The following is a 21,727-nucleotide window of genomic DNA, read 5'->3' as shown; positions in this document are numbered from 1 at the left end:
GTGGGAGTTAGTAGACAGCCTCGCAGCCTCGCAGCCTCTTGAAATCGAGAGGAGGGAGAATAAGGCCTGTCGCGAATGATACTGGTGAGAATCTGTCCTCAGCAATATGGCTCCGGTCATTCACCCAAGAGTAGCACTGGGTCCTACCCTATGGAAAATTGCCCCACTTTCCCCCAACCCACGAATGAACGAAATGAGATGGATCAGAAGACAATTCCATCAGTCGAAGTCTTGGATCATCAGCCTGTCCACATACTATCCGATCCTCTCATCTCTCGTAAAATCCGGTGCAATGTTCTTGGATTCTGCTTGAATCCATCTTCGAATGTTTCATCCACATGCTACGCCGCTGATTGCGTCCACTGGTATCTTCTCATTCAGGTCCTTCCCATATCATCATATGAAAGCTGGCAGATTGATAGAATCAATTAGGTCTTCTTCTCTTTTGACATCATTTGGCGTCCACAAGTCTTCTCCCCCAGAATAGAAGAACCAATACTCTGCCGTGTATTCTTCTTCTGCCATGAATCGTTGACTGTCGCAAATAGGTGGAGCGCCTCCCGCAACTTCAACTCGGTAGATATCCCAGTCTCTCTTCGAGCTCACTGAGTGTGCCCACCTGCTAGTGCTCGTAGGATCGTCTGGCGCCAACACGGACTCGTACGGAAGGGCTTCGAACGTCGCAATGTCGAAAAGAGTGACAATGGCCGTATCGTTGACGGTTCCAATGGTACCCAAGCACTCCAAAGTGGAATTCTTTAGCTGCTCATAGTCGAAGTCGTGAAGTTTGGCAGGGAGGGCATGGAAGGCGGCTTCATTGGGGAGGTTTTGGATAAGCGGGGCTGCATCATAAAGCTGCGTGGATTGAGATTGAAACTGAGCGACTTCATTGGGTCCATCGCCGGCGCACAGATACATGTACAGGCCACGTGCGATTGCGAGGTATTGAAGAGGCTTGCCAGGAGGCGGAGGTGACAGTGAATCCGTGCCTTTGAATTGTCAGCGAGGAGCACCTAGGCATCGCCTGATCAATCTCACAAGTTTTGTTAGGGTCGCAGGTGTTGCTGCCCTGCAGAGGCACAGCCCAGCCTGCGGCGGCTGAGGCGTTGATGGGAGGGACATAGTCGAGGTCACTGCGCCGTTCAAAACGACGGGCAGAGTTCGATCCTTTGATGAAGTTCAGCAGAACGATGGCTGTCAACCACAAAATCGGGGTGACCGCGACCATAACGCCACTGCTCTTGGAAAGAATGACAGAAGATGGGAAGCAGCCGTGCTGACCAATATTTGCTACCTTGTTGAGTCGATAAAAAGAATGATTATTTGCTGAACGAGTGACTAGGTGGGGGAAGGCAAGAAAGATGCTGGTGTTGAATAGAGGCGAGTCTTGAGCTGCAGGAGCGACTCCAGATAAGACCTCAACGCATTTCGATCGCCAAGAGCAGAAGACTTGAAGAGTGTGAGTGAATTGAGACGCTTCACTTCATCTCGCTAAGGGCTCGAGGTCCTGAGCAAGTGCTTGCAGGGACAGCAAGTCAGCCGGACGTGAAGACTGTCGCGGAGGTCTGTTATACTTACCAATAGTGGCAGGGGATGTAGTGACATTCTGCTACATTGTCGTTCACCAGTAGCAAAGCCCACGAGACAGGAGGAGTTGAAGGGATGAGTGGACAGAATTGTATACCTATCAACATTGACCACGATGGTATTGAGCATCCCTCTTTTGTTCCAAATACGCCATCCATTCCCAATACTTTCATGCACTTGTCCCCGGCGCCTGGCTCACAATCATTCAAACAGCAAAGGTTAGTAGTACAAATCGAATTGAGGCTTGCAATTGAGGCTGCTCAATGCAGGGTATAACCACAGACGCGAAGGGCTTGTTTTCAATGGCCATCCGCCCCCAGCACTTCCATCCGGTCTCTTCTCATTCCTTCGAGGACACCCACAATCCCACCGTTCCGTAGTCTTTCCAGCACGACATTCATTCCTTCTTTTCCGTTTACCAGAGCTGACTTGGTTCGTTTCACACCAATCAGCTCGATGGTCCGCTGGATACCAGCAGTCGACCACGCAGCAAACAAGCCTTGTTTTGGTGCTTCTTCCTCAACATTTGCAGCGTGCTCATGCTTTTTCCAGCTCAGTAACTTGTTCTGGCCCAGATGTGATACAAACGTCACAACTGTCTTGCAGGTGGTGGTTTCTTTGTGTCTCTGTGGCTGGAGGTCATCGCCCGATCGACTCGAGGACGCTATCTCAGACAGCCGTTGCCGTTTATATGTTTGTCGTTCCACAACGCTCAAAATCCCCGTCCACTCCATGTTTTTGGACTCAGTTTCCATCCATCCCTCATTGATGTCAATCGTACTTTTCTCTAGGACATAGCTCTGACTGGCGCCGCCTGGGCCGGCAAGGCCACGAGGGAGGAATTTGAGGATGCCGGCGGGCACTTTCGATTTTTTCAGATGTAGTCGTACAGTATGGAGCCGGTTCGTCTCGGGATCAATGTAGCGATCGATTACGTCGGAGCTGAGAACATGCCTGGAATAAGGGTTCGGATAGCGCAGGAAATATGCTAAAGTGACGGCGGGGAAAGTGTAGTCGTAGTTAAAGGAGTGTTCGTAGAATTTCATCCTGGCATGGAGACATTGACCCAAGGTAATGGCTGATGGTTAAAGAGTAAGATGAGGATGGAAAGGAGACGGCGAGTTTTTGGGACCCTCACGCGAGCTCTCAAGCCCAGTTGCCACATTCGGCCGAAAAGAAGAGGAGAGAAATGCTTGGCCGGCAAATTGTGGAGGGCGGAGAGCCATATCCGACGACGCAATATCATTGGACAACTTTCTATCGCAGTTGGGCTGCACGCAGCAAACGGTGAATCGAAGACTCACGCATAGTTACAGGCGATACACAGACCGACTGCCACAGCAATTGTTTTCAGACAGCCTCACAACTAACCCCCCACCCCTCGCGCCTTTTGAGGACCCAGTCTCGCCCTTATCCTTATTCTCCCACTTCCTGCCCTCGGTCTCCGCTCCTGGGTCTCTCAAATTCACCCCCTCAACCCCCTTGCCCGCCATGGCCGAACAAAAAATCACCCCCTTCGAAGTGTCCGGCGGCGTGGACGAGTCTGGCCACATAAAGCCAGTAGACTACGACAAATTGATCCGCGACTTCGGTGCCACGCCCATCTCGCCCGAGTTACTCGAGAGATTCGAAAAAGCGACCGGCAAAAAACCCCACAGATTCATGCGCCGCGGAATAGTGATCTCCCATCGCGAAATGGAAAGAATCCTGGGCAAGTATGAGAAAGGCGAAAGATTTTATCTATACACGGGGAGAGGGCCAAGCAGCGACAGCATGCACGTTGGGCACAGCGTCCCGTTCGAATTCACGCGCTGGCTACAAGAAGTCTTCGACTGCCCCCTTGTGATCCAGTTAACAGACGACGAAAAGTTCATGCACTCCAAAACCATCAGCATGGATGACGCAACCCGGTATGCAAGAGAAAATGCCAAAGACATCATTGCGTTGGGCTTCGACCCGAAAAAGACGTTCATCTTCTCGGACTTTGAGTACATGGGGGGCGCATTCTATCGCAATGTATGCTTCGCGGCGAAATGCATCACGCTCAACCAGATAAAAGGGGCATTTGGGTTCAATGACAGCAACAACATTGGCGAATTCCATTTCCCTGCAACCCAGTCTGCGCCCTCCTTTGCAACCAGTTTCCCACATATTTTTGGCACCGACGCAAAAAGCGTCCCCAGGATCCCTTGCCTAATCCCTTGTGCGATTGATCAAGACCCCTATTTCCGTGTCTGTCGAGATATAGCAGAGAGGATGAAATACGAGAAACCATGCCTCATACACTCCCGCTTTCTTCCCGCGTTACAGGGTGAAGGCACCAAAATGTCCGCAAGTGTCGACTCTTCTGCGATATTTCTAACCGATACACCGAATGCGATCAAGAAGAAGATCAACCGTTTCGCATTCTCTGGCGGGCAGGACACGGCGGAGAAACAACGCGAGCTGGGCGGGAGAACGGATGTTGACGTACCCTACAAATACCTCACTTTCTTCCTGGAAGACGATGATGAACTAGCGAAGATCAAGGAACAGTATGAGAAGGGAGAGATGATGACCGGGGAGATCAAGGCCATCTGCATCAAGGAGTTGCAGCAATACGTGAGCGGTTTCCAGGAGAGGAGGAAAAAGGTGAGCGACGAGGTGGTACATGACTTTTTCAGCAGAAAAGGGTTGCTTTTTAGAGGGGTCCCAGCGGATCAGAAGCCGGTGACGACAGGAGCAGCATCGGATAAAGGCACAACCAAGGAGAACGGGCCGAAGAAAGAGGTTCCCCTCCGATGAGATTCAGAGAGTGGGAAGTTCGACCTCGATAGACGATGAGCCTATCCACGAAAGGGAGCATAACTTGGAGTTCGAGACTTGAAAAAGAATGATGATTATGAACTAGAATATGAGCCTGGGGATTTATCCATAGGCTGTACTCATACACAGCGACTAGAGGAAGAGAGCCAACCCCCCATTGTCTTTTCCGTCCCATAGTGAAACCTCAGGTGCTGTTTTCCCGTCCATTCTGGCCATGCAGCTTCACCACGCCGGGGAAGAAGCCTCTAACCGCATTGCTCAACCACACCACTTCCCCCTCCGCGACCTCGTGGACCGGCACGATCCCCTCGTCGCACCAGCCCGCCTCGAGCGCGTAGAGTCGGGTCACGGACCGCAAGCCCCCGCAGTCGGAGCGCGGAGTCAGCCACGCGCCACCGCGCAGGAAATACACCGCCGAGAGGGACGCCTCGGTGACCTGTCCCGCGGCGTTGGAGAGGAGGACTTCCCTGGCCGTGGGCGGCGTGGTCGGGAGGAGCGGCGGCGACCCCGCGCGCGCGCGGGCATCGTCATAGGGCGCGCGATGGGTGGTCTTGTGCCGCGTGAACAGCGACGTCCGGGTGGGTTGGGCGTCGACCGTGACGTGGCATGGGGGTGTGGCTGCCCCTCGCTGTTCTCCTTCTCCCGGCACGGTCGCCGCGAAGGGGCACGACGTGTACATGTCGACGGCGCGAGTGAGCGTCGAAAGAGGTCGGTCCGCGCCCATCACCGTGCATTCCACGGCCAGCTGCCCGTCGCGGGACATCAGGACGCGGACGCGGAGGTCTCGTAGGAACCCTCTCCCAGGGCCCGGGGAAGAGCCACCTTGGGATGTGGCGACGGCGGCATCCTCGACGAAGCGTTCCAGATTGAAGGGTTCGGTCTGTGGTGAGAGCCGCTCTTCATCTTCTGGCTCGCTCGCTTGAGCGCCGGTGGCAGGAACCGAGAGCCTCTTCACGACATCCACCCAGCCGAACGCTTCGGCCGCCTCGCGCAGTCGCCGCGTATGCAGGGCGAAGAGCTTCTTGCTGAGGTCTTTCCACCGCCCTATTCCAGCGTCTGTCGCCGAGTCTGACTCCGCGTCTTCGGCGTTGAACAGCGTGTGTTTTAGCGTAGTGACGATGCGAAAGTCCGGGGCGTCGCTGGTTGAATTGGCGTCGCCTTGGTTCACACGGACAGACATATTCCAGGAGTTTGTCGGGGCGGTATCAAGGAATCTCTTGCTCCATTATTTGCCTTGCTAAGGACTCGGAGCTTTAGACTCTAGTTGCCTATAAATTTTACTAGCCACTAGCATAGTGGCAAAGCTTGTTATTTGGGGCCCGGGCCGAGGCGAGGAAGCAACTCGGTTTCGGGGGCTAAGAATGGCCTGAGATAGAATGGAATATAGCTTAGAAGAACGGCTAGCAGGCCTTGCGAGCCAATCAACAAGACAGGCTTCCACGCATTTTTCTGCCTTGTCTGACGGTATATGCCGCTTTTCTTGCCATTGCGATCCCGTTGACGATTCCAACGATGAAATTCGATTGTTCCGCCTCCTGTGATAAACATGAATCCTTTACCTGAACTCGACTACGTCATCGACGGCCAGCACAATGACGGCCAGACACCACTGTCGCGAGCTGCAGAGGCTGGCGACGAAAACGTAGTGGACACACTCCTGGCGGACAAGGTCGTGGATATCAACATCCGCGACCACAAAGGACGCACACCCTTGTTGCTCGCAGCAGAAGGGGGCCACAGCAAAGTTGTTGCCCAGCTTCTGGGCAGAGGCGCGAATCCCAACCTTGAGGACCTTTCTGGGTCGACGCCTTTGTGGGAAGCCACCAACAACGGCCACACGACTGTCGTGCGTCAGCTGATTGACTGTGACCGTATGTTCAACTGGAACGCGATAAAAGCAACGTATCGAATCTCCCATGGGTCGACGGCTCTCTCTATTGCTCTGGATGGCCTACATCACAATGCGGATTTGACCAAGAGACTTCATGAAGTGGCTGTGATGTTATCGCAGGTGGATGGCGTCGATCCTTTTGTCCCGCATGAGCGTGGTAATGCTTTGGAACTGGCTGCACAATACAAAAACGAAGACGCAGCCTTGATATTGCTAGACAAGTTTGGAACCGGCCAACAAGGTGGCGACCTGCTCGTCACTGCCGTCAAGTCCGGGAGCACGCGGTTGGTGGAGGCGCTACTCACGGACCACGGCGTTGACCCCAACGATCCGGGCAAGTACGGATACCGGCCGCTGACGATGGCAATACAAAGCGACCAGGCAGCCACTGCACGCTTGTTGCTCGCCCACGAGAGAATCCAACCGTGCATGGATGATATACTGACCTACATCAACTTCCACCAAACCTCTGAACTTGTGCGGCTGCTGGTGGCCGACGGCAGATTCAACATGCATTATGTGAATGACCAGGGGCAGACGCTTCTATCAACGGCAGTTGAATACGGACAAACGGCCTATGTCGAAGAGCTGTTGCGGGACGACAAAATCGACCCCGACTGCCCGGACAACGAGGGGAGAACGCCACTCTCCCATGCCGCGAATGGGCCTTGGAACGCGACCACAGCTAGGCAGCTGCTCAGCACAGGTCGAGTCGACCCGAATTCGGTGGATAAGAACGGAATGACGCCACTGTGCCACGCCACCTTGAATGGACAACATGATGTGGTTGAGGTCATCTTAGAACATCCTGATACAGATCCGAACGGCAACGGGAAACACGTACCGCTCATACTGGCCTTTGATTACTTCGAAGAGGAGACAATAAATTTGCTTCTCGCGCATCCTAGAATAGATCCCAACCGGGTAGACGCGCGTGGACAGACCGCACTGGCAGCTGCAGTTAGAGGGTCTCACACAGACATGGTGGAAAGACTTCTGGCCGTCCCGGGCGCCAATCCAGGTCATCAGGATGCGGCAGGCGTAACCCTGTACCATGAGGCGGCTCGAATAAAGTCACATCCCCTTGAGGGGTATAAAGAAGCAGCGCATATTATGAAGCTTTTGCTCGGGGCGACGAACCGGGGCGATCCCGACATGGAAGACGCCAAGGGGCGGACGCCATTGTCGGTGGCAGCGGAGTACGGAAATGCGCACGTCGTAAACATGCTTCTCGCTGTGGACGGAGTCAGAGCTGACACGAAGGATGCGACCGGACGCAGGCCTCTATCTTGGGCGATCGCATCCAAGGTGGGTGGATCGGACATCATCAACATGCGACTCGATGCGGTGCGGCATCTTTTGAGCAGGAAGGAAGTCTACCCCAATGCACGAGATGCCGATGGCATGACGCCCCTGATGCACGCGGTTCTCCGACACGGCTGCAGCGGCAGCATGGTGCAGCTGCTCATCGCGCGGGACGATCTCGACGTCCACCAGACGGACCGGAACGGTTGCATGGCCATGACCGTCGCCAAAGCATATGGCGACACAATGAGCATGACGCTGCTCCGTTCACGGGGTGCCATAGACGACGGCAAGACCGCATTTGGTGTTTTGGTTGGCAAGGAGGCCACGGAAGACACCAATGTCACACGAAAGTCGCGCGACGTCTACAACATGGACCACCACAGATTTATGGATTGGGATGACTATCGGCACGGGAAGGACAGCCTACTGCCTCTTGGCAAACAAGACGCGTACGGGGATGTCGATGACGGCGACGCAGACCTGTGCCCCCGATGCGCGACTCTGGACCTCGACAGCCTCTTCTCCCAAGCAGGAAGCAGTGTCGATCTCGGCCGCGTGGACGCAAGCTGGGAGTCCCGCCGCTGTGGCATGTGCCGGTTAATCGCCGTCGCCCGTCCGGGTCATCGAGATGGCCGGACAGACGACGACAGCCTGTCGTGCGTGCTGAAGGCCTTTGGGACGACGTGGTTCGGCACGCCTGACTCCAACTGGAGCGAGAACTGGATCGACACTAAGGTCCTGGCTGTATTGCACCAAGAGGACAGCGAACATTATGCCGACAGTGGATTTGACCAGGATATTCCCTATTGGAACGAGTCTCGCCCGCACATTTTCGAGGCCACCACTATCGGCCGCCTAGGGTCCAACTGTCCCTACGGCAGCCAGGCCTTAACCATTTCGCCGCAGGCCGCCCGCCCCTTTGTCGACCTAGATCTGGCCAAGAACTGGATCGCCCACTGCCGGAAGCATCACACCTCGGAGCCATGCACTCGGCACCAGCTCCACGCGATCCCCCATTTCCGCCTTGTCGAGTGTACCACGGGGAAGATTATGACGCTGGGGCAGGGAGGGGAGGCATCACCATCATCAGTTCCGCCGTACGTAGCGCTAAGTTACGTGTGGGGACAGGGCAACCAAGGAGACCAGAATGTCGGAACGCAGCAATTAGTACTGGACGCCCTGCCGGCTGTGATCCACGACGCCATCAACACGACGCTCGCGCTGGGCTACGACCACCTCTGGGTGGACCAGTACTGCGTCGTTCAACAGGGAGATGCTGCCGTGAAGCGAGTACAGCTGCGGGCCATGGATCTAGTCTACGCCAACGCCGAGGTGACACTCGTGGCGGCGGCCGGAAAGGATGTCACAGCCGGTTTGCCCGGTGTCCCGGGACGGCCCCGGACAGGGTGGCCTTGCGTCCGCGTCCACGGCCATGCGCTCACTGTGATCCCGCCGCATCCAGCGCACCATGTTCGGTCGTCGTCGACATGGTGGACGCGCGGCTGGACCTATCAGGAGGGCCTGATGGCCCGCCGGCGACTCTTCTTCTCCGACTGCGAGATGTCGTTTGAATGCGGCATGGACTACACCCGCCGTGAGGCCGTCCATCAACCACTCCACACCAACTACGACTCCTCGACGCACCTACAGCCACGGATGTTTAGGCCCGGCTGGCGCCTGTTCTACATCCTGCAAGAATACACGGCCCGCCGCCTGACGTGCTCGGCGGACGCGCTCAACGCCATGCTTGGTATCTTTCGTGCCTACGCCCAGCGCAAAGAAGGCGGCCTCCATCACCTCTGCGGCGTGCCGGTCGTGCCTGTGGGGGAGAAGGCGGACGGCAGTGATAGCGACAGCGATGGCTACGGCGACCTTGGCGTCAAGTGTGTCGCTGCCGGTGCCCGCAAAGATGGCAAAGACGATCATGAAAGTGACCCGTCCCGCTGGGACAGCCACCCGCTCGACACGGTCTCTATTGCCACCATCATAGTAATGAGGGATCACGAGGCCTGGGACTTGTGGAAGGACGTGCAGCAGGCCGCGAACCGCAGAGTGGGCACCCTTACCGGCCTGGTCCACGGCCTTTTCTGGCGGCTGAAAAAGCAGGCGTGCCGGCGCCCGGAATTCCCCAGCTGGTCGTGGACTGGCTGGACCGGCACTGTCCAACCGAGAAGGGATCGCCATTCGCACGATTCCAGGCGTCTCGAACGCATCTGGATCGTTCCAGACGACGTCAGCATATCCGTAGTCATCCCAGCACAGGCCCAAAGTGGCACGGCGGCGGTTACGGTTTCTTGGACTGACTTTTACGACGGTTTGGTGGCCGGGACAGACGAAAAGTATCTACTGCAGCATTACGTCCTCGCCATCACGGCACCTGAGGTGTCGATCCGGATCCGCGAGAGAATCACGACACACGACTACACGTACTACCCGAACCCGTTCGCCTTTATCGGCACTGTGGCGTTTGGTAACAGCATATGGGAGGGCGGCTTTTTCCCCACGCGGGAAGATGCGTATCCCCCGGAGAACGAGCCCGACATAACTCCTGGATTCCGGAAGCGGCTCCTGTCCCAGCCGTGGCTGGGCCTCATGCTACGTCTTGCCCCCCGTCAAGACCAGAGGATGGAGTCTACTGTGCTCGTCGTGGAGGAGGTGCAGCCGACAGACCAGGCGGAGCGGCGCTGGGAGCGCATTGGCGTCCTAATGCTGTGTTGCACACTTGCGGGCCACACGCTTGAGCGCCGCACAATATATCTTTCTTGAAGGTAATCCCCATTTCTTGATGCTGCATTGACTAGCGTCCGCTTGTACTTGTTTGGCATCATGATGTCGACCCCCTTCTCTAGTAGCAGCATCGCCAGGGCTTCGCACCCGGTGATTGGGCCTTACAGCAAAGGTGTATGGCTGTGGACGTGGCTTTCAATGCCCCTTTCCTCCTGACAACGGTGTGTGGCCATAATGCGAGTCCTCTATCTCTTTCAAGCCGCCTAAGAATTTCCCCGCGTCGAGCCGAGTCTTGATCATTATCTCAACCCAGTTTTCGGGGTCCTGAGCTGTGTCATGGTCATCCAGGTGTCGGTGCATTTTTAACTTTCATCCCGACTGCATGGTCTTGCTGTAGTCTTGCTTCACGAGGCTCTGCGTGAGTAAATCCACCTCTTCAATAGCTTTGTCTATGTCAGATGATGATTTCTTCTCCTTCCTCAACTTCCTCAAGTTTGCTTGCATCATGGCTAGACGTTCCTTCATCAGAAATATATCGTCAAGTTCGCTAGTCAGGACTGAATTGAGGAGAGGCTGGATACCGGCGAAATCGAATTCGTCAGTGTTCAAGGCAAAAGTAAGCCTGAGCACGTCGCTGAGAAGGGTTTTGCCTCCACCCGTTGGAAAGGGAGAACACGCACGATCGGAAGGACTTGCAGCGCCGATAGAATAAACGGCCACCTTCGTAATATTAGGGCCGAAACGGGCTACTATAGATATAATTAGGTAAAGTTACTACGAGGCTAGATATATATAACATTAGCGCCTATAGGACTAGAGCCTAAATAGGAGCCTCACCGGTACATAAGGGAGGAGAAGGGAGTAGAAGGGCAGTGCAAAAGAGAGGAAGGGAGGAGAAGAGAGCGGACGAGGGAGCAGATCGACTAAATAATCGTTAGCGGGAGAGTAAGGCGATAGGTGGATAAGTCAGCTGAATGAGTGCGAAGGACGACAGTTTGGGGTATATATATCGAAGAAGATCTAGACTATTCGCTCTAGCGTGAAATTCCTCGCATACATACGTCGGTGAATGGATTTCAACAAAGCCTACGCTGGTTGTATATGAGTACGCATTTCATCCAACCTCAACTCCAGCGGGAAAGGCTTGGGACGGCGAAGCGGAATCAGGCTCTAGTCGAAGACGTGGACGGTCATGCGAAAGCCAATGGAAGTGAACAAGGTGCATCGTACAAGAAGAGACAATACAGATCCGAGTACCTAGGTGGCATAATCATAAGGCGGTCGTCCTGTTCGATCCTACAGACACGCTGTACAAGCGTTCCACCCTCGGAGGTCTCATAGCACTATTGAGGATTTGATATCTTTCGACAGTTGGGATCTTCGTGAGCCCTCTTCTGCTCTTGCTTCCAAATTTCAATCTGAAGAATGAGCGTCGACGCCCGCCAGGCTCGGCATGTCCAGGTCTCAGAGCTTGCGTTCTTCGACACGCACCCACAGTCCACTTTGGAGGAAAATGCCGTAATTCACGTCATTGTCGAGCGGGTGCATGGGATTGAGGAGTTCGAAATCAAAGCGCCTCATCAGCTCGAACAGGACCTTGTGCAACTCGATGCGTGCGATCCTTTCGCCCAGGCATCGGAACGACCCGTAGCCAAAGACCAGGTCGTGGGCTTTTTCCATCCTCGCGCGTCGCTCGGGACTCGCTTCCAGCCATCTCTCGGGCCGAAAGACATCGGCGTCTTCTCCGTACGCATCGTAGTTCAGGCGATGGAGCTTCCAGGTGCAGACGGTGATGACCGTCCCTGGTGGGATGTACATTCCGTCGTGGGTGTCGCCTTGTGGAGGCACGATTCGGGGGCCATGTCCTGAAGCAGCGGGGTGGTAACGAAGCGCTTCTTGGATGACTGCCATAAGATAAGGTAATTGTAATGCCCGTTCGTTCGTGATGATCTCGTCCTCAGGTACTTTTGCGGCATCACACTCACGCTGGAGCTCTCGATAGATGCGTGGATTGGAGATGATGTAGATCAGGGCGATGCGAAGGATGGTGGCCGTCGTATCGGATCCCGCCAGAATCTGCAGCATGGATTCGTCTTCAATTTCCCCCTGTGATAGACCGTGCTTGACGAAGCTGAGGACCATGTCCTGCCTGCCTTCTTCTTTCGCCCCAGAAAGTCGTCGAGATATCTTCTCTCTCACAACCGCCTTCAACTTGCCCATTCCGATGCGATCTTTCACAGACGGTGCGAGAACCCGCTGAACCGAAGGGATACGCATTAGCCTGCTGAGGATGGGGACCGCTGACATGAATGTCATGGCTGGGAAATTTGCTGTCATGGTTTGGATGTATTCGTAGAGATCTTCGTCCTTGTCTAGAAACCCCAAGGGCTCCCCGAGAGACAATGTCGAAATAATGTCGAGAGTGAGATACTGCATCATTCTGGCAAGATCCACCCGCTGAGAATTGGAGCCAGGGGCGATATATTTGTCCTTCCACAGCTTAAACAAACTCCACAGAGCACGATCCATGTCTGATTCGAGGTGCGCATTCTCCTTGCCGGAATAGCCAGCGGTCACTCTTTTCCTCATGTAAGAGAGAGCCTCGGGTTCGGTGGTGCTGAGAACATTCTCCCGGTCGGCATCAAAGCGAAATGCCTTGTAGTAGTCCGACTTGACATAACCCGAACGTATCGAGTTGATTTTCTTGAAGAGCTCCTCGTCGCATGTGACAAGCGTGTTTGGACCTATGCGTGCCGTACTGCCATACTTGCTGCATACCTCGGCAAGAGCTATATGTGCTTTGCCGCTGAGTGAGGCGCGTATGTACCAGAAATTCGACCATGCTGCAGACCAAGGCCCATTGAACCTCCTAAGCCGCAGATAAGAACGGATTGAGCTGTATGCGTAGTAAATGACCAGGAACGAGAGGAATCCAGATAGCCAGATGGGCAACGCCATCTGCATGGGTTGGAATAAGGCAGAATCGGGATAGAGTGGATAGCTAGTAGAGTTCAACAAACGACGTCGATGATAAAGAGCATCACTGGGGGGGAATCGACCCCTCAACGAGAGGATGCACTAAATACGGTGACCTCGGTGCCTCGCTAATTTAAATGACGCTTTATAGTGACCATGACAGTTGATATTTCCGTTGACGATTAATATACCCAGTGCTAGCTGCCTAAGACTGCCTGGGGATGTGACCGCACCGGCACCCACTTGACACTTATGTACGCAGGACAACCACCGACGGGCACGATAGCGGCCACACTCACCAAGAAGACCGGGACAAGGAATCAAAAGAACATTGTTGTCAGTCTTTTGAATTGAACAAGTCCATCGTTCGATCAATAGCGCGGTTGCTAATGCATCGGGTGCACACTCCCGACACCCCGTAGAGGCCCCGTGTCTCTTCAGGCCTTGGCCCTTGGCCTGCGCTAGCCTGCGGTAACGAGCACTTGAGCGTCTGCAAAGGTCTGCCCAAGCAGATTAGGTCATGTGTTCATAGGTCCGAGCTTCTGAGCTGACTGAACTGACGACTATCTCGTGCCTCGTCTCGAGTAGGGACACCAAGATATTATCATCACGGCCACATCTGTACTACCACTGACTGCTCTACAAGTAGTGGCTCCTCACAACCAAGCTCGCAGGGTACGTTGACCCCAGTCCTCTTAGCGTAGGTGTCAGGCCACAGTCCTCACGGCGCAGATCATCCGCAACGGCCGAAAACTTGAATTAGACTACCCGTTGTTCTACCACACAAGGATCGCAAACCCACCCCATCCTCCCTCCAGCTGCCATTCGCGATGGCCGATGAGCAGATTGGTCCAGATAATGACCATGTGGAGATGGTAGGTTACCGATGAATATTATGCGAGGATGCTGACTTCCTCGGGAGGACGAGCGGGACGATGACTCTGCTCTCGGGGACGACATGTCAACCTTGACTCAGTCCGTCCGCTCGTCGATCTATGAAGGGCGGTACGAGAATGGCCGCCGGTATCATGTCTACAAGGACGGCAAATACTTTATGCCGGAAGACGAGATCGAGCAGGAGCGAATGGACATGCAACACCACGCCATCATCACCACGCTGGGACGACATTTCTTCTCGCCGGTAGAGAACCCGGCCAGAATTCTCGATCTGGGCTGTGGGACGGGCATATGGGCCATCCAGGTAGCCGACGACCATCCCGACGCCGAAGTTTTCGGTGTCGATCTCAGTCCGATGCAGCCCAGCTGGACCCCTCCGAACGTCAAGTTCGAAATCGACGACGTCGAAGACGCCTGGACCTGGCCCGAGAATCATTTTTCTCTGGTGTTCTCCCGACTGATGATATCCGGGAGCATCCAGAACCTTGCAAAATATACTCAACAGATCTTTCGGTTGGTCCCCAGAGCCTTTTTGGTCTTTGGGTAACCCCCTTTCTAACATTTGTCATCAGACACCTTTCCCCCGGCGGCTATTTCGAGTCTCAAGAAGTGCAAATTCGACTGGGCAATGATATCAAAGACATCCCCGAGGAAGATCCTCTGCCGCTGTGGTGTAAATATATGAGGGAAAGTATTGGGGAGATGGGCCGGACCCTCGCTCCCGATTTGGATCAGATTGGAGTCGAGATGCGCAACGCGGGCTTTGTGGACGTCGTGGTCCGCCCTTTCAAACTGCCGCTGGGGACGTGGCCCAAAGATAAAAGATTGAAGCAAGGCGGATCGGCTCAGCTGGTGGCCTTGTATCAAGGGTTACAGAGCATCAGTTTGGCCCTTTTCACTAGGTGCCTGGGCTGGTCGCCCGAGGAGGTCGAGGTCTTTCTGGCTCAAGTAAGGAAAGACATGATGGCCAAATCGAGGCAGGGGTTTTACTTCTACAGGTGTGTGACCTCCCTTTTCACCCGCCATCTCAGCCCGGGTTGTTCATGTGTGGCGAAGCAGCACGGCTAAGAACCCATCAGTGCCGTGATATATGGCCAAAAGCCTCCACGAGACGACTAAGGAAAACCCGTGATTGTCGAATCATGCAACAAACCAAAAGAGTCAGATATTACTGCGGGCAATCCAACAAGCTTTGATCAATTTCGGCCTACTTCAACGCGTCGAGACATATCCCGCATGCGTCGTGACGTGGATAGGCGCCTAGACATGATAAGCTTCCTTTCCGAGTGACAACAGGAACACTAATGAATTGTAACCAGAGTCCATGAGGCTGCGGTCCCCGCTGCTCATCGAGAATGGTGCAGCTGTAGACTTTTGAGTTTGTATGGCTGACGATGACGATGACGATGACGAGATCCAAGGTCCTGATGGCCTGGGTCGTCAGAGACACTTGCTGGTGGACACCAGCTATGGCATCTGTCCAGAATCAATTCTAGTGTCATCTGTAGAGCACCACTTCCCGTCCATCCGCTTTGAGTTCTGTGGTACTAGCCTTGCCAGGAAGGCTCTTGTTCACTCCACCCTGCTCCATTTTGACCTATCCTGGTGGCCACATGAGGGTCATTTGGCACCACCATCGGCCGTTTTCGCCTGGACATAAACGAGGCCCACGGCAACAGCCGCGTGTTGACAATGCTGATGGTATTCTGCCTTGAGCCTTCTATCGTAATAGTTGACTAGGTTTGGAGAAAGAAGGTTGGAAACTCGTTGATCCTTGAAGTGCGCGAGGTCTTTTTCCCGCAGCACCGTAAGCAAGTTGCCCCATCCAGATTCGTCCAGGTAGGGAGTCTTCATGGAGACAAGAACCTGACCCTTCTCCTGTAAGGCTCTCATGATCCTGATGTGTTGATGCGTCATACATTGCGATTCAAAATATCAAGAAGTTGTACGTTAAGAACCGGTATCGCTTGATTGCAGGCGCCTGCTTCCGTTCGTCACAGAATCCCGCCGCAAAGAGTTTTTCGTCAGGCATGTAGTCGGCGTGGCAAAGCATGGGCAAGAAAACATAAAGGCCTCGCGGGTTTGGGGTGTTGGCAATGGAAAAGAAGCCCGCACGCCGCAGGGCGGGCTTTCCAGGGATCGCCTCCAGCACCAGCCCACTGATCAGACAATGTTGGGCCTGCTTGATCTCAATCGGCATGGCCCAGAAAACGTCCGCGACCTCGGAGGGGTGGCCATGGGTCCAATCGAACCGGTTCCATTGTCCAACATCCCACGTAACGACCCAGTGGCTACCATTGATCAGATGGCTCGGAGGTCGCTGGTCGGGGGGATTCGCTTTGATTTCTACCTTGACCAACGGGCCGTGGATCTCGACAAACCCTCGACGAACAGAGCCGGTTAGGTCCGCAGTCTTCAAGACCGTCGCCGCATCGACCACGCTGATGAGGATTTCCTCGTCGGTTTTGTTCACGGCCCACCGGACGTGGTACGATATGGACCCGCTCATGGACGCCCACGACCAGATAGGCGTCCCAGAGTTGTTTCTTTTCGACACCGTTGAACTGACCTTCCATAATAATTGATACGGAAGGTCATATTTCCAGAGTCCGGCCAAATAGTCTTCAGGGGGCCCCAGATTCTTCGCCAGACCTGAGATGGCCACGAACTTATCTTCATCTTCTCTAGTCAGATCGCACCCTGAATATTTCTCCACCACCATCTTCCAGATGTGGTACCCTTTAGATTCAGAAGGTGGCGTTTTCATCAGTTCGATTTGGACACAGCTGGGATCAAGGGAGAGCTTTGTCCCGGGCATAGATGGCCGACCATACGGGTATGTTTCGGAAGCTCGAAGCTCACCACACTCCCACTCCACCTGAGTTTCGCCAAAGTGTATGATTCTTGGGGCTAGAACTAACGCTATTCTAGCCTATCTAGGCCTATACCGCTATATACGTATTGTAATGGGAGAGGTTTACTATGGTAGGTAGACGAGTGGCAAGGCTGGGTGATTTGCCTGTACATTGTACAGGAAGATAATCCTGCTTTCTGATTGGTCAGGGCTAGGCACAGGTCCCAGGATGGGGTCCTTCTTCTTTTTGGCCTAGTAAAGGACAGAGTCCTTAGAGAGACAGATTTCCTTTTTCATAGATATTCAATCAATCAACTTGTCTACAAGATGTGAACGTTCCTGTTGCCTGTTACCTGCCGCCGTACGAGTTGATGCCCATGGCTAGAAGCCTCGCCCCAGTCCACTATGTAGCGGTGTGCTATTTTTGTGCCCTCGGTAAAATTGCTCATTTTTTGGATTGTTACTCGCTACTGTACCTTCGTGTCCACGTGTCACTCCGATCACCGTGTAACCTGAGATCTGAAGAAGTAACAAGAACGATGCGCCTAGATTTCCATATCTCACCATCGATTGCGAAAGAGATTGTTTGCAAGAATAAGATATATCTGAGTTAGCGTCATAAACTCGAGTAATTGTCTATAGTACTGCGAGAAAATTCGGGTTCAGCCTGATTCAACAACGTCGTCATGGCCGGCCACGCTCATTCTGAACCATGGGATGTCGGCTTCTTGCCAGTCGACCCCGTCCATAAACTGTACTACGAACAATACGGCCCCCGTGATGGCAAGCCAGGTTTGTGTCTCGACGTTGCGCTTCCACTTGCTGCTGACAATAATGCTTGTTAGTCGTTTTCTTGCACGGCGGTCCAGGAGGGCAAACATCCAAGAGCAATACCGAGTTCTTTGACCCAAAGATCTACCGTGTCGTCCTTTTCGATCAGAGAGGTGCCGGAAATTCTACTCCTCCAGCAGAACTCCAAAACAACACGTCACAGCATCTCGTCGCAGACATTGAAACTCTTCGCCAGCATTTGCAGATCGATGTCTGGCATCTCGTCTTCGGGGGCTCGTGGGGCTCAACACTTGCACTGCTCTATTCGCAGACTCACCCAAACCGGGTCAAATCCCTAGTCATTCGCGGAATCTTCACAGTCACGAAAGCTGAGCTTGAATGGTCGTTCTCGGTCGGTGGACTGGGCTCCAGGCGCATGTTTCCGGATGCTTTCGATGAATTTCTCGATTTTCTTCCCAGCTCAGATCGGAGTGATCCTCTGAGCGGATACTACAAGCTCTTGACATCCGATGATCCCAAGGAAAGGAGTAGGGCTGCAAGAGCATGGAATAAGTCGGAGTTGACGATGTCGCAACTCCAGCCTCAGGAGAACACCTTCCAAAAGCTGGATGATGACCGTTGGTGCCTAGCCCATGCACGAATCGAGGCACATTATTTCAAGCATGGCGCATGGTTGGAAGAGGGGCAACTGATTCAAAAGGACAACATTGATCGCATCAGACACATTCCAAGTGAGTCTACATTCCCTAAATCGAACCGGTTGACCTCTTTAACTGACGGGATATAAGCGACGATTGTCCATGGGCGATACGATGTGGTTTGCCCCCCAAAGGCGGCTTGGGACTTACACAAAGCTTTCCCTGAGGCGAAGATGATCTGGGTGCCTGATGCCGGTCATGCGGCGACAGTGAGAAATCTCCAACACTTCCTTTCACTTTCCGCTGTACTTATGCAATTGTTAGGAGCCTGGTATATTTCAAGAACTCGTTAACGCGTGCGACATCTATGCTCATGAATCATGACCAATTCCAATAATCATTCTTCCCATGAGATGGTTAAGACGGAACCAACGCTGACCAGGGCTTACTTGGCTACTCACATAGGACAGTGGAGAAAGGCACACGAGGTTGCTTGTAATGAACTAGTGCCGCAGCTGAGCCTTAAAACTCCTTTCCGGATCTGTCTGGATATGCACGAGAATTCTGAAAACCACTCTTTCGTCGAAATATTACCATGCGGCAGATTCTCGAAGATGTTCGCCCAACCTGCGAATGGACCTCCCCTCTATCTTTTCCACCTCTCCGTTCTCTCTTCGTGCTCCTGTTCTGCCTTTATCTTTTCAGATACTTCCCGGGCAAAAGCTCTGTAGTCGGCACAACTTGATCCACTGCGGACTAATAGCCTACCACGCACTGTTTCAGTTTGGACATATCGATAAAGGTATTGTTGTCTGCGTCGATGCGTGCTTTAGGCTTCAACGGTTCATTCCATTTTTTTCAAAGCTTCTTCGTTGGGAAGGCCACCTCCGTGATGCAGTCAAAATCCGGATAAGAGGCTGCCGTGCTCGGGTCGTCTTGGAGCTTCATGTAATAAGTAACCGTCTTGTCCCTCGCAGTCAACCGTCGGATGTGGAAAACGAGGTCTCCCACTCGGTGGTTCAAAGAACATATAGTCCTCCCGCAGCAGCGATATCGCAAAGCCATTGGCGCTAGGTAGCGAGAAATTCCCCCTTATCCGACTTCTCTCCAGATTAATTCAGTCGGAAGAGATTCACAGCCATTTCGAACAAAACAGCATTCCCTTGTCCCAACCATGTGCATAGTCAACACAAGAAGCTTATTCTTGCTCACTCCAAACGACGGTTCGTTCCAGGGGTTGTGCTGATCAGAGGTCAAAGGTCCATCATCCATCAAAGCCGGCATCAACCTCGGCTATTTGTCTCTCCAGCTAATGAAACTCCGCATCACGGTATCTTTGCGGCTCTCCGCTAGCAACAACCGTAGTTTGTTCAGTGCATTGATTACTATCAAGTGATCAGGCTAAGAATTTCTCTTCGTCTTCTCGAGTTTCTAGACTTTTTTCAACGTTTGCGACTTTGCAATCTAAATATCCAATCTTTTGATCTCCTTCTGCAATTCGCGAACCTACTGCCCCTGTGTCATTCTCCCGAGGGAGCCCAGTGACCTGCAGAAACGCCGAACCACATACCCAGAAACTCAACTATATATCCCCAATATGCCGTTCAAAACCTGGCTCACTGATAAACTTGGCGTGCGGATCCCGCTCGTGCAAGGAGGCATGATGTGGGTCGGCCGCGCCGAACTGATCAGTGCTGTCGCCAACGCAGGCTGCTTAGGCTTCATCACGGCCCTCACGCAGCCCTCACCGGAAGCCCTACGGCAGGAGATTCGTCGTTGCCGGGCCATGCTGAAGCCCAACGCCGTCCAGTTCGGCGTCAACATTACGTTGCTACCAGCTATGAACAAGCCGGATTACTTGGGGTATGCCAAGGTGGCGGTCGAGGAAGGTGTGCGTGTGATTGAGACCGCGGGAGACCCAACGCCGATCCTGAAGTATGTCAAGGAGAATGGGTGCACAGTGATTCATAAGTGTGTGACGCTGAAGCATGCGTTGCGCGCGGAGAACTTGGGCGTGGACGCCATCTCGATTGACGGTATTGAATGTGCCGGCCACGGCGGCGAATACGACACGACGAGTCTGACGCTCCTGAGTTTGTGTGCCGAGCAGCTGCGAATCCCCTACCTAGCTTCCGGTGGGTTTGCAAATGGACGCCAGGTAGCCGCAGCGCTGGCATTGGGTGCCGCGGGCGTCAACATGGGTACTCGCTGGATGGCCACGGTCGAGGCTCCGATCCACCAGAATGTCAAGGAAGCCATCGTCAACGCTTCCGAGAACGACACAGTCTTGGTACTGCGCAAGCTACGGAACACTAGCCGTCTGCACAAGAACAAGGTCAGTATGGAGGTGCACCAGATCGAGAACTCGAAGCAGGAATTCAAGTTCGACGAGGTTGCGCACCTCATGAGCGGGCAGCGGGGCAAAGGTGTCTACGAGACGGGTGATGTCGACGCCGGTGTCTGGAGCTTGGGTATGTGTGCGGGATTGATCCACGACATTCCGACCTGCGAGGTTTTGGCGAAGAATCTGGAGAGAGATGCCGAGGCCATCTTGGTCAAGACCAACGCGCTGATTCAGGGCAGACCAAGGCTGTGAACAATATACTCAGATATCCCTTTCATGAGAACAGATCTACAATAAACCAAAAAGACAGAAAATGGATCGTGATGAATGGGTAATGCCTCGTCTACAACGCATCTTGCCTCATGAGAACAGTTCGGATTATGTCAACCGCCAGAATATCATCCGAGGATGGTGAGAAACTGCTGGTTCTTCTCTTATCGAACGGTGCCGACACGCAGAAGCAGGACTGGAAGGGTAATACAGTTCTCCACCAGGCAGCTTCTCTCGGGGAACACATTGCCGTTGACATATTGATCAAGTATAACGCAGACATCAATATGCGCAATTTACAGGGAGCAACGCCCATCCACCTAGCATTTGACGAACTAGTTTACGCTCTTCCAGAGGCGATACTTCACGGTAAATTATATAAGGTCATCAACAGCCTTCTGGCCGCCGATGGCGTATCGCGGACGCGGGGAACAAAGGAGAAGGAACAGAGGAGAAGGAACAGAGGAGAAGGAACAGAGGAGAAGGAACAGAGGAGAAGGAACAAAGGAATGCCGCAATGGCAGTGAATGGGCTGCAATAGCTCAATGTGTTGTGGTCTATCTCGTGTGCCGTGTCTGAAGGAGGAAGAAGGAAGAAGCCAGAGACGAAGGATGAGAGGGAGCGAGGAACTAAGTGAA

At 53.6% G+C, this 21,727-nt stretch overlaps 10 protein-coding genes across 12 annotated transcripts; 5 read left to right on the top strand and 5 right to left on the bottom strand.

Annotated features, from left to right (window-relative positions):
* Nucleotides 1-161: 161 nt before the first annotated feature.
* Nucleotides 162-1,228, bottom strand: PV07_07517 (uncharacterized protein; the record flags this gene model as incomplete). The annotated part of the gene is made up of 2 exons (XM_016394609.1): nucleotides 162-989; nucleotides 1,039-1,228. The coding sequence occupies 2 exons, from the start codon at nucleotides 1,226-1,228 to the stop codon at nucleotides 397-399; spliced, it is 783 nt and encodes a 260-aa protein (XP_016248028.1). The 3' UTR covers nucleotides 162-396.
* A 658-nt stretch (nucleotides 1,229-1,886) lies between these two features.
* On the bottom strand, nucleotides 1,887-2,633 carry PV07_07516 (uncharacterized protein; the record flags this gene model as incomplete). The annotated part of the gene is made up of 1 exon (XM_016394608.1): nucleotides 1,887-2,633. One exon carries the CDS (start codon nucleotides 2,631-2,633, stop codon nucleotides 1,887-1,889), a length of 747 nt encoding a protein of 248 aa, XP_016248027.1.
* Nucleotides 2,634-2,880: 247 nt separating this feature from the next.
* On the top strand, nucleotides 2,881-4,594 carry PV07_07515 (tryptophan-tRNA ligase). The gene has a single exon (XM_016394607.1). It carries the CDS (start codon nucleotides 3,079-3,081, stop codon nucleotides 4,369-4,371), a length of 1,293 nt encoding a protein of 430 aa, XP_016248026.1. The 5' UTR covers nucleotides 2,881-3,078; the 3' UTR covers nucleotides 4,372-4,594.
* Nucleotides 4,450-5,616, bottom strand: PV07_07514 (uncharacterized protein). The gene has a single exon (XM_016394606.1). The coding sequence runs from the start codon at nucleotides 5,570-5,572 to the stop codon at nucleotides 4,577-4,579; it is 996 nt and encodes a 331-aa protein (XP_016248025.1). The 5' UTR covers nucleotides 5,573-5,616; the 3' UTR covers nucleotides 4,450-4,576.
* Nucleotides 5,617-5,938: 322 nt separating this feature from the next.
* PV07_07513 (uncharacterized protein) lies at nucleotides 5,939-10,357 on the top strand (the record flags this gene model as incomplete). Its single annotated transcript, XM_016394605.1, has 1 exon — nucleotides 5,939-10,357. One exon carries the CDS (start codon nucleotides 5,939-5,941, stop codon nucleotides 10,355-10,357), a length of 4,419 nt encoding a protein of 1,472 aa, XP_016248024.1.
* A 1,270-nt stretch (nucleotides 10,358-11,627) lies between these two features.
* PV07_07512 (uncharacterized protein) lies at nucleotides 11,628-13,276 on the bottom strand (the record flags this gene model as incomplete). The annotated part of the gene is made up of 1 exon (XM_016394604.1): nucleotides 11,628-13,276. One exon carries the CDS (start codon nucleotides 13,274-13,276, stop codon nucleotides 11,783-11,785), a length of 1,494 nt encoding a protein of 497 aa, XP_016248023.1. The 3' UTR covers nucleotides 11,628-11,782.
* A 585-nt stretch (nucleotides 13,277-13,861) lies between these two features.
* On the top strand, nucleotides 13,862-15,637 carry PV07_07511. 3 transcript variants are annotated; one of them, XM_016394601.1, is made up of 5 exons: nucleotides 13,862-13,969; nucleotides 14,027-14,169; nucleotides 14,217-14,704; nucleotides 14,764-15,189; nucleotides 15,271-15,637. In XM_016394601.1, the coding sequence occupies exons 2-5, from the start codon at nucleotides 14,125-14,127 to the stop codon at nucleotides 15,308-15,310; spliced, it is 999 nt and encodes a 332-aa protein (XP_016248020.1). In that variant the 5' UTR covers nucleotides 13,862-13,969; nucleotides 14,027-14,124; the 3' UTR covers nucleotides 15,311-15,637. The 3 variants fall into 3 exon arrangements, with proteins under 3 accessions (XP_016248020.1, XP_016248022.1, XP_016248021.1); XM_016394603.1 differs by having other exon boundaries at nucleotides 14,027-14,704; XM_016394602.1 differs by lacking the exon at nucleotides 13,862-13,969 and having other exon boundaries at nucleotides 13,989-14,169.
* Nucleotides 15,638-15,811: 174 nt separating this feature from the next.
* Nucleotides 15,812-17,009, bottom strand: PV07_07510 (uncharacterized protein; the record flags this gene model as incomplete). The annotated part of the gene is made up of 2 exons (XM_016394600.1): nucleotides 15,812-16,088; nucleotides 16,141-17,009. The coding sequence occupies 2 exons, from the start codon at nucleotides 17,007-17,009 to the stop codon at nucleotides 15,812-15,814; spliced, it is 1,146 nt and encodes a 381-aa protein (XP_016248019.1).
* A 592-nt stretch (nucleotides 17,010-17,601) lies between these two features.
* On the top strand, nucleotides 17,602-18,859 carry PV07_07509 (prolyl aminopeptidase; the record flags this gene model as incomplete). The annotated part of the gene is made up of 4 exons (XM_016394599.1): nucleotides 17,602-17,837; nucleotides 17,891-18,568; nucleotides 18,626-18,744; nucleotides 18,800-18,859. Exons 1-4 carry the CDS (start codon nucleotides 17,732-17,734, stop codon nucleotides 18,857-18,859), a joined length of 963 nt encoding a protein of 320 aa, XP_016248018.1. The 5' UTR covers nucleotides 17,602-17,731.
* A 2,340-nt stretch (nucleotides 18,860-21,199) lies between these two features.
* Nucleotides 21,200-21,616, top strand: PV07_07508 (uncharacterized protein; the record flags this gene model as incomplete). The annotated part of the gene is made up of 1 exon (XM_016394598.1): nucleotides 21,200-21,616. The coding sequence occupies one exon, from the start codon at nucleotides 21,200-21,202 to the stop codon at nucleotides 21,614-21,616; it is 417 nt and encodes a 138-aa protein (XP_016248017.1).
* Nucleotides 21,617-21,727: the final 111 nt, after the last annotated feature.

This window comes from Cladophialophora immunda (assembly GCF_000835495.1).
Source record: "Cladophialophora immunda strain CBS 83496 unplaced genomic scaffold supercont1.4, whole genome shotgun sequence".
Taxonomy (NCBI): domain Eukaryota; kingdom Fungi; phylum Ascomycota; class Eurotiomycetes; order Chaetothyriales; family Herpotrichiellaceae; genus Cladophialophora; species Cladophialophora immunda.
This window is presented reverse-complemented; position numbering and strand designations above follow the sequence as displayed.

Bases quoted from the DNA above. Each gene is read 5' to 3' on its own strand.
- PV07_07515 (XM_016394607.1), top strand. From the start codon at position 3,079: ATGGCCGAACAAAAAATCACCCCCTTCGAAGTGTCCGGCGGCGTGGAC.
- PV07_07514 (XM_016394606.1), bottom strand. From the start codon at position 5,572: ATGTCTGTCCGTGTGAACCAAGGCGACGCCAATTCAACCAGCGACGCC.
- PV07_07511 (XM_016394601.1), top strand. From the start codon at position 14,125: ATGGCCGATGAGCAGATTGGTCCAGATAATGACCATGTGGAGATG. The intron at 14,170-14,216 runs GTAGGTTACCGA...CTTCCTCGGGAG, and splicing joins ATAATGACCATGTGGAGATG to GACGAGCGGGACGATGACTC. The intron at 15,190-15,270 runs GTGTGTGACCTC...AGAACCCATCAG, and splicing joins CAGGGGTTTTACTTCTACAG to TGCCGTGATATATGGCCAAA.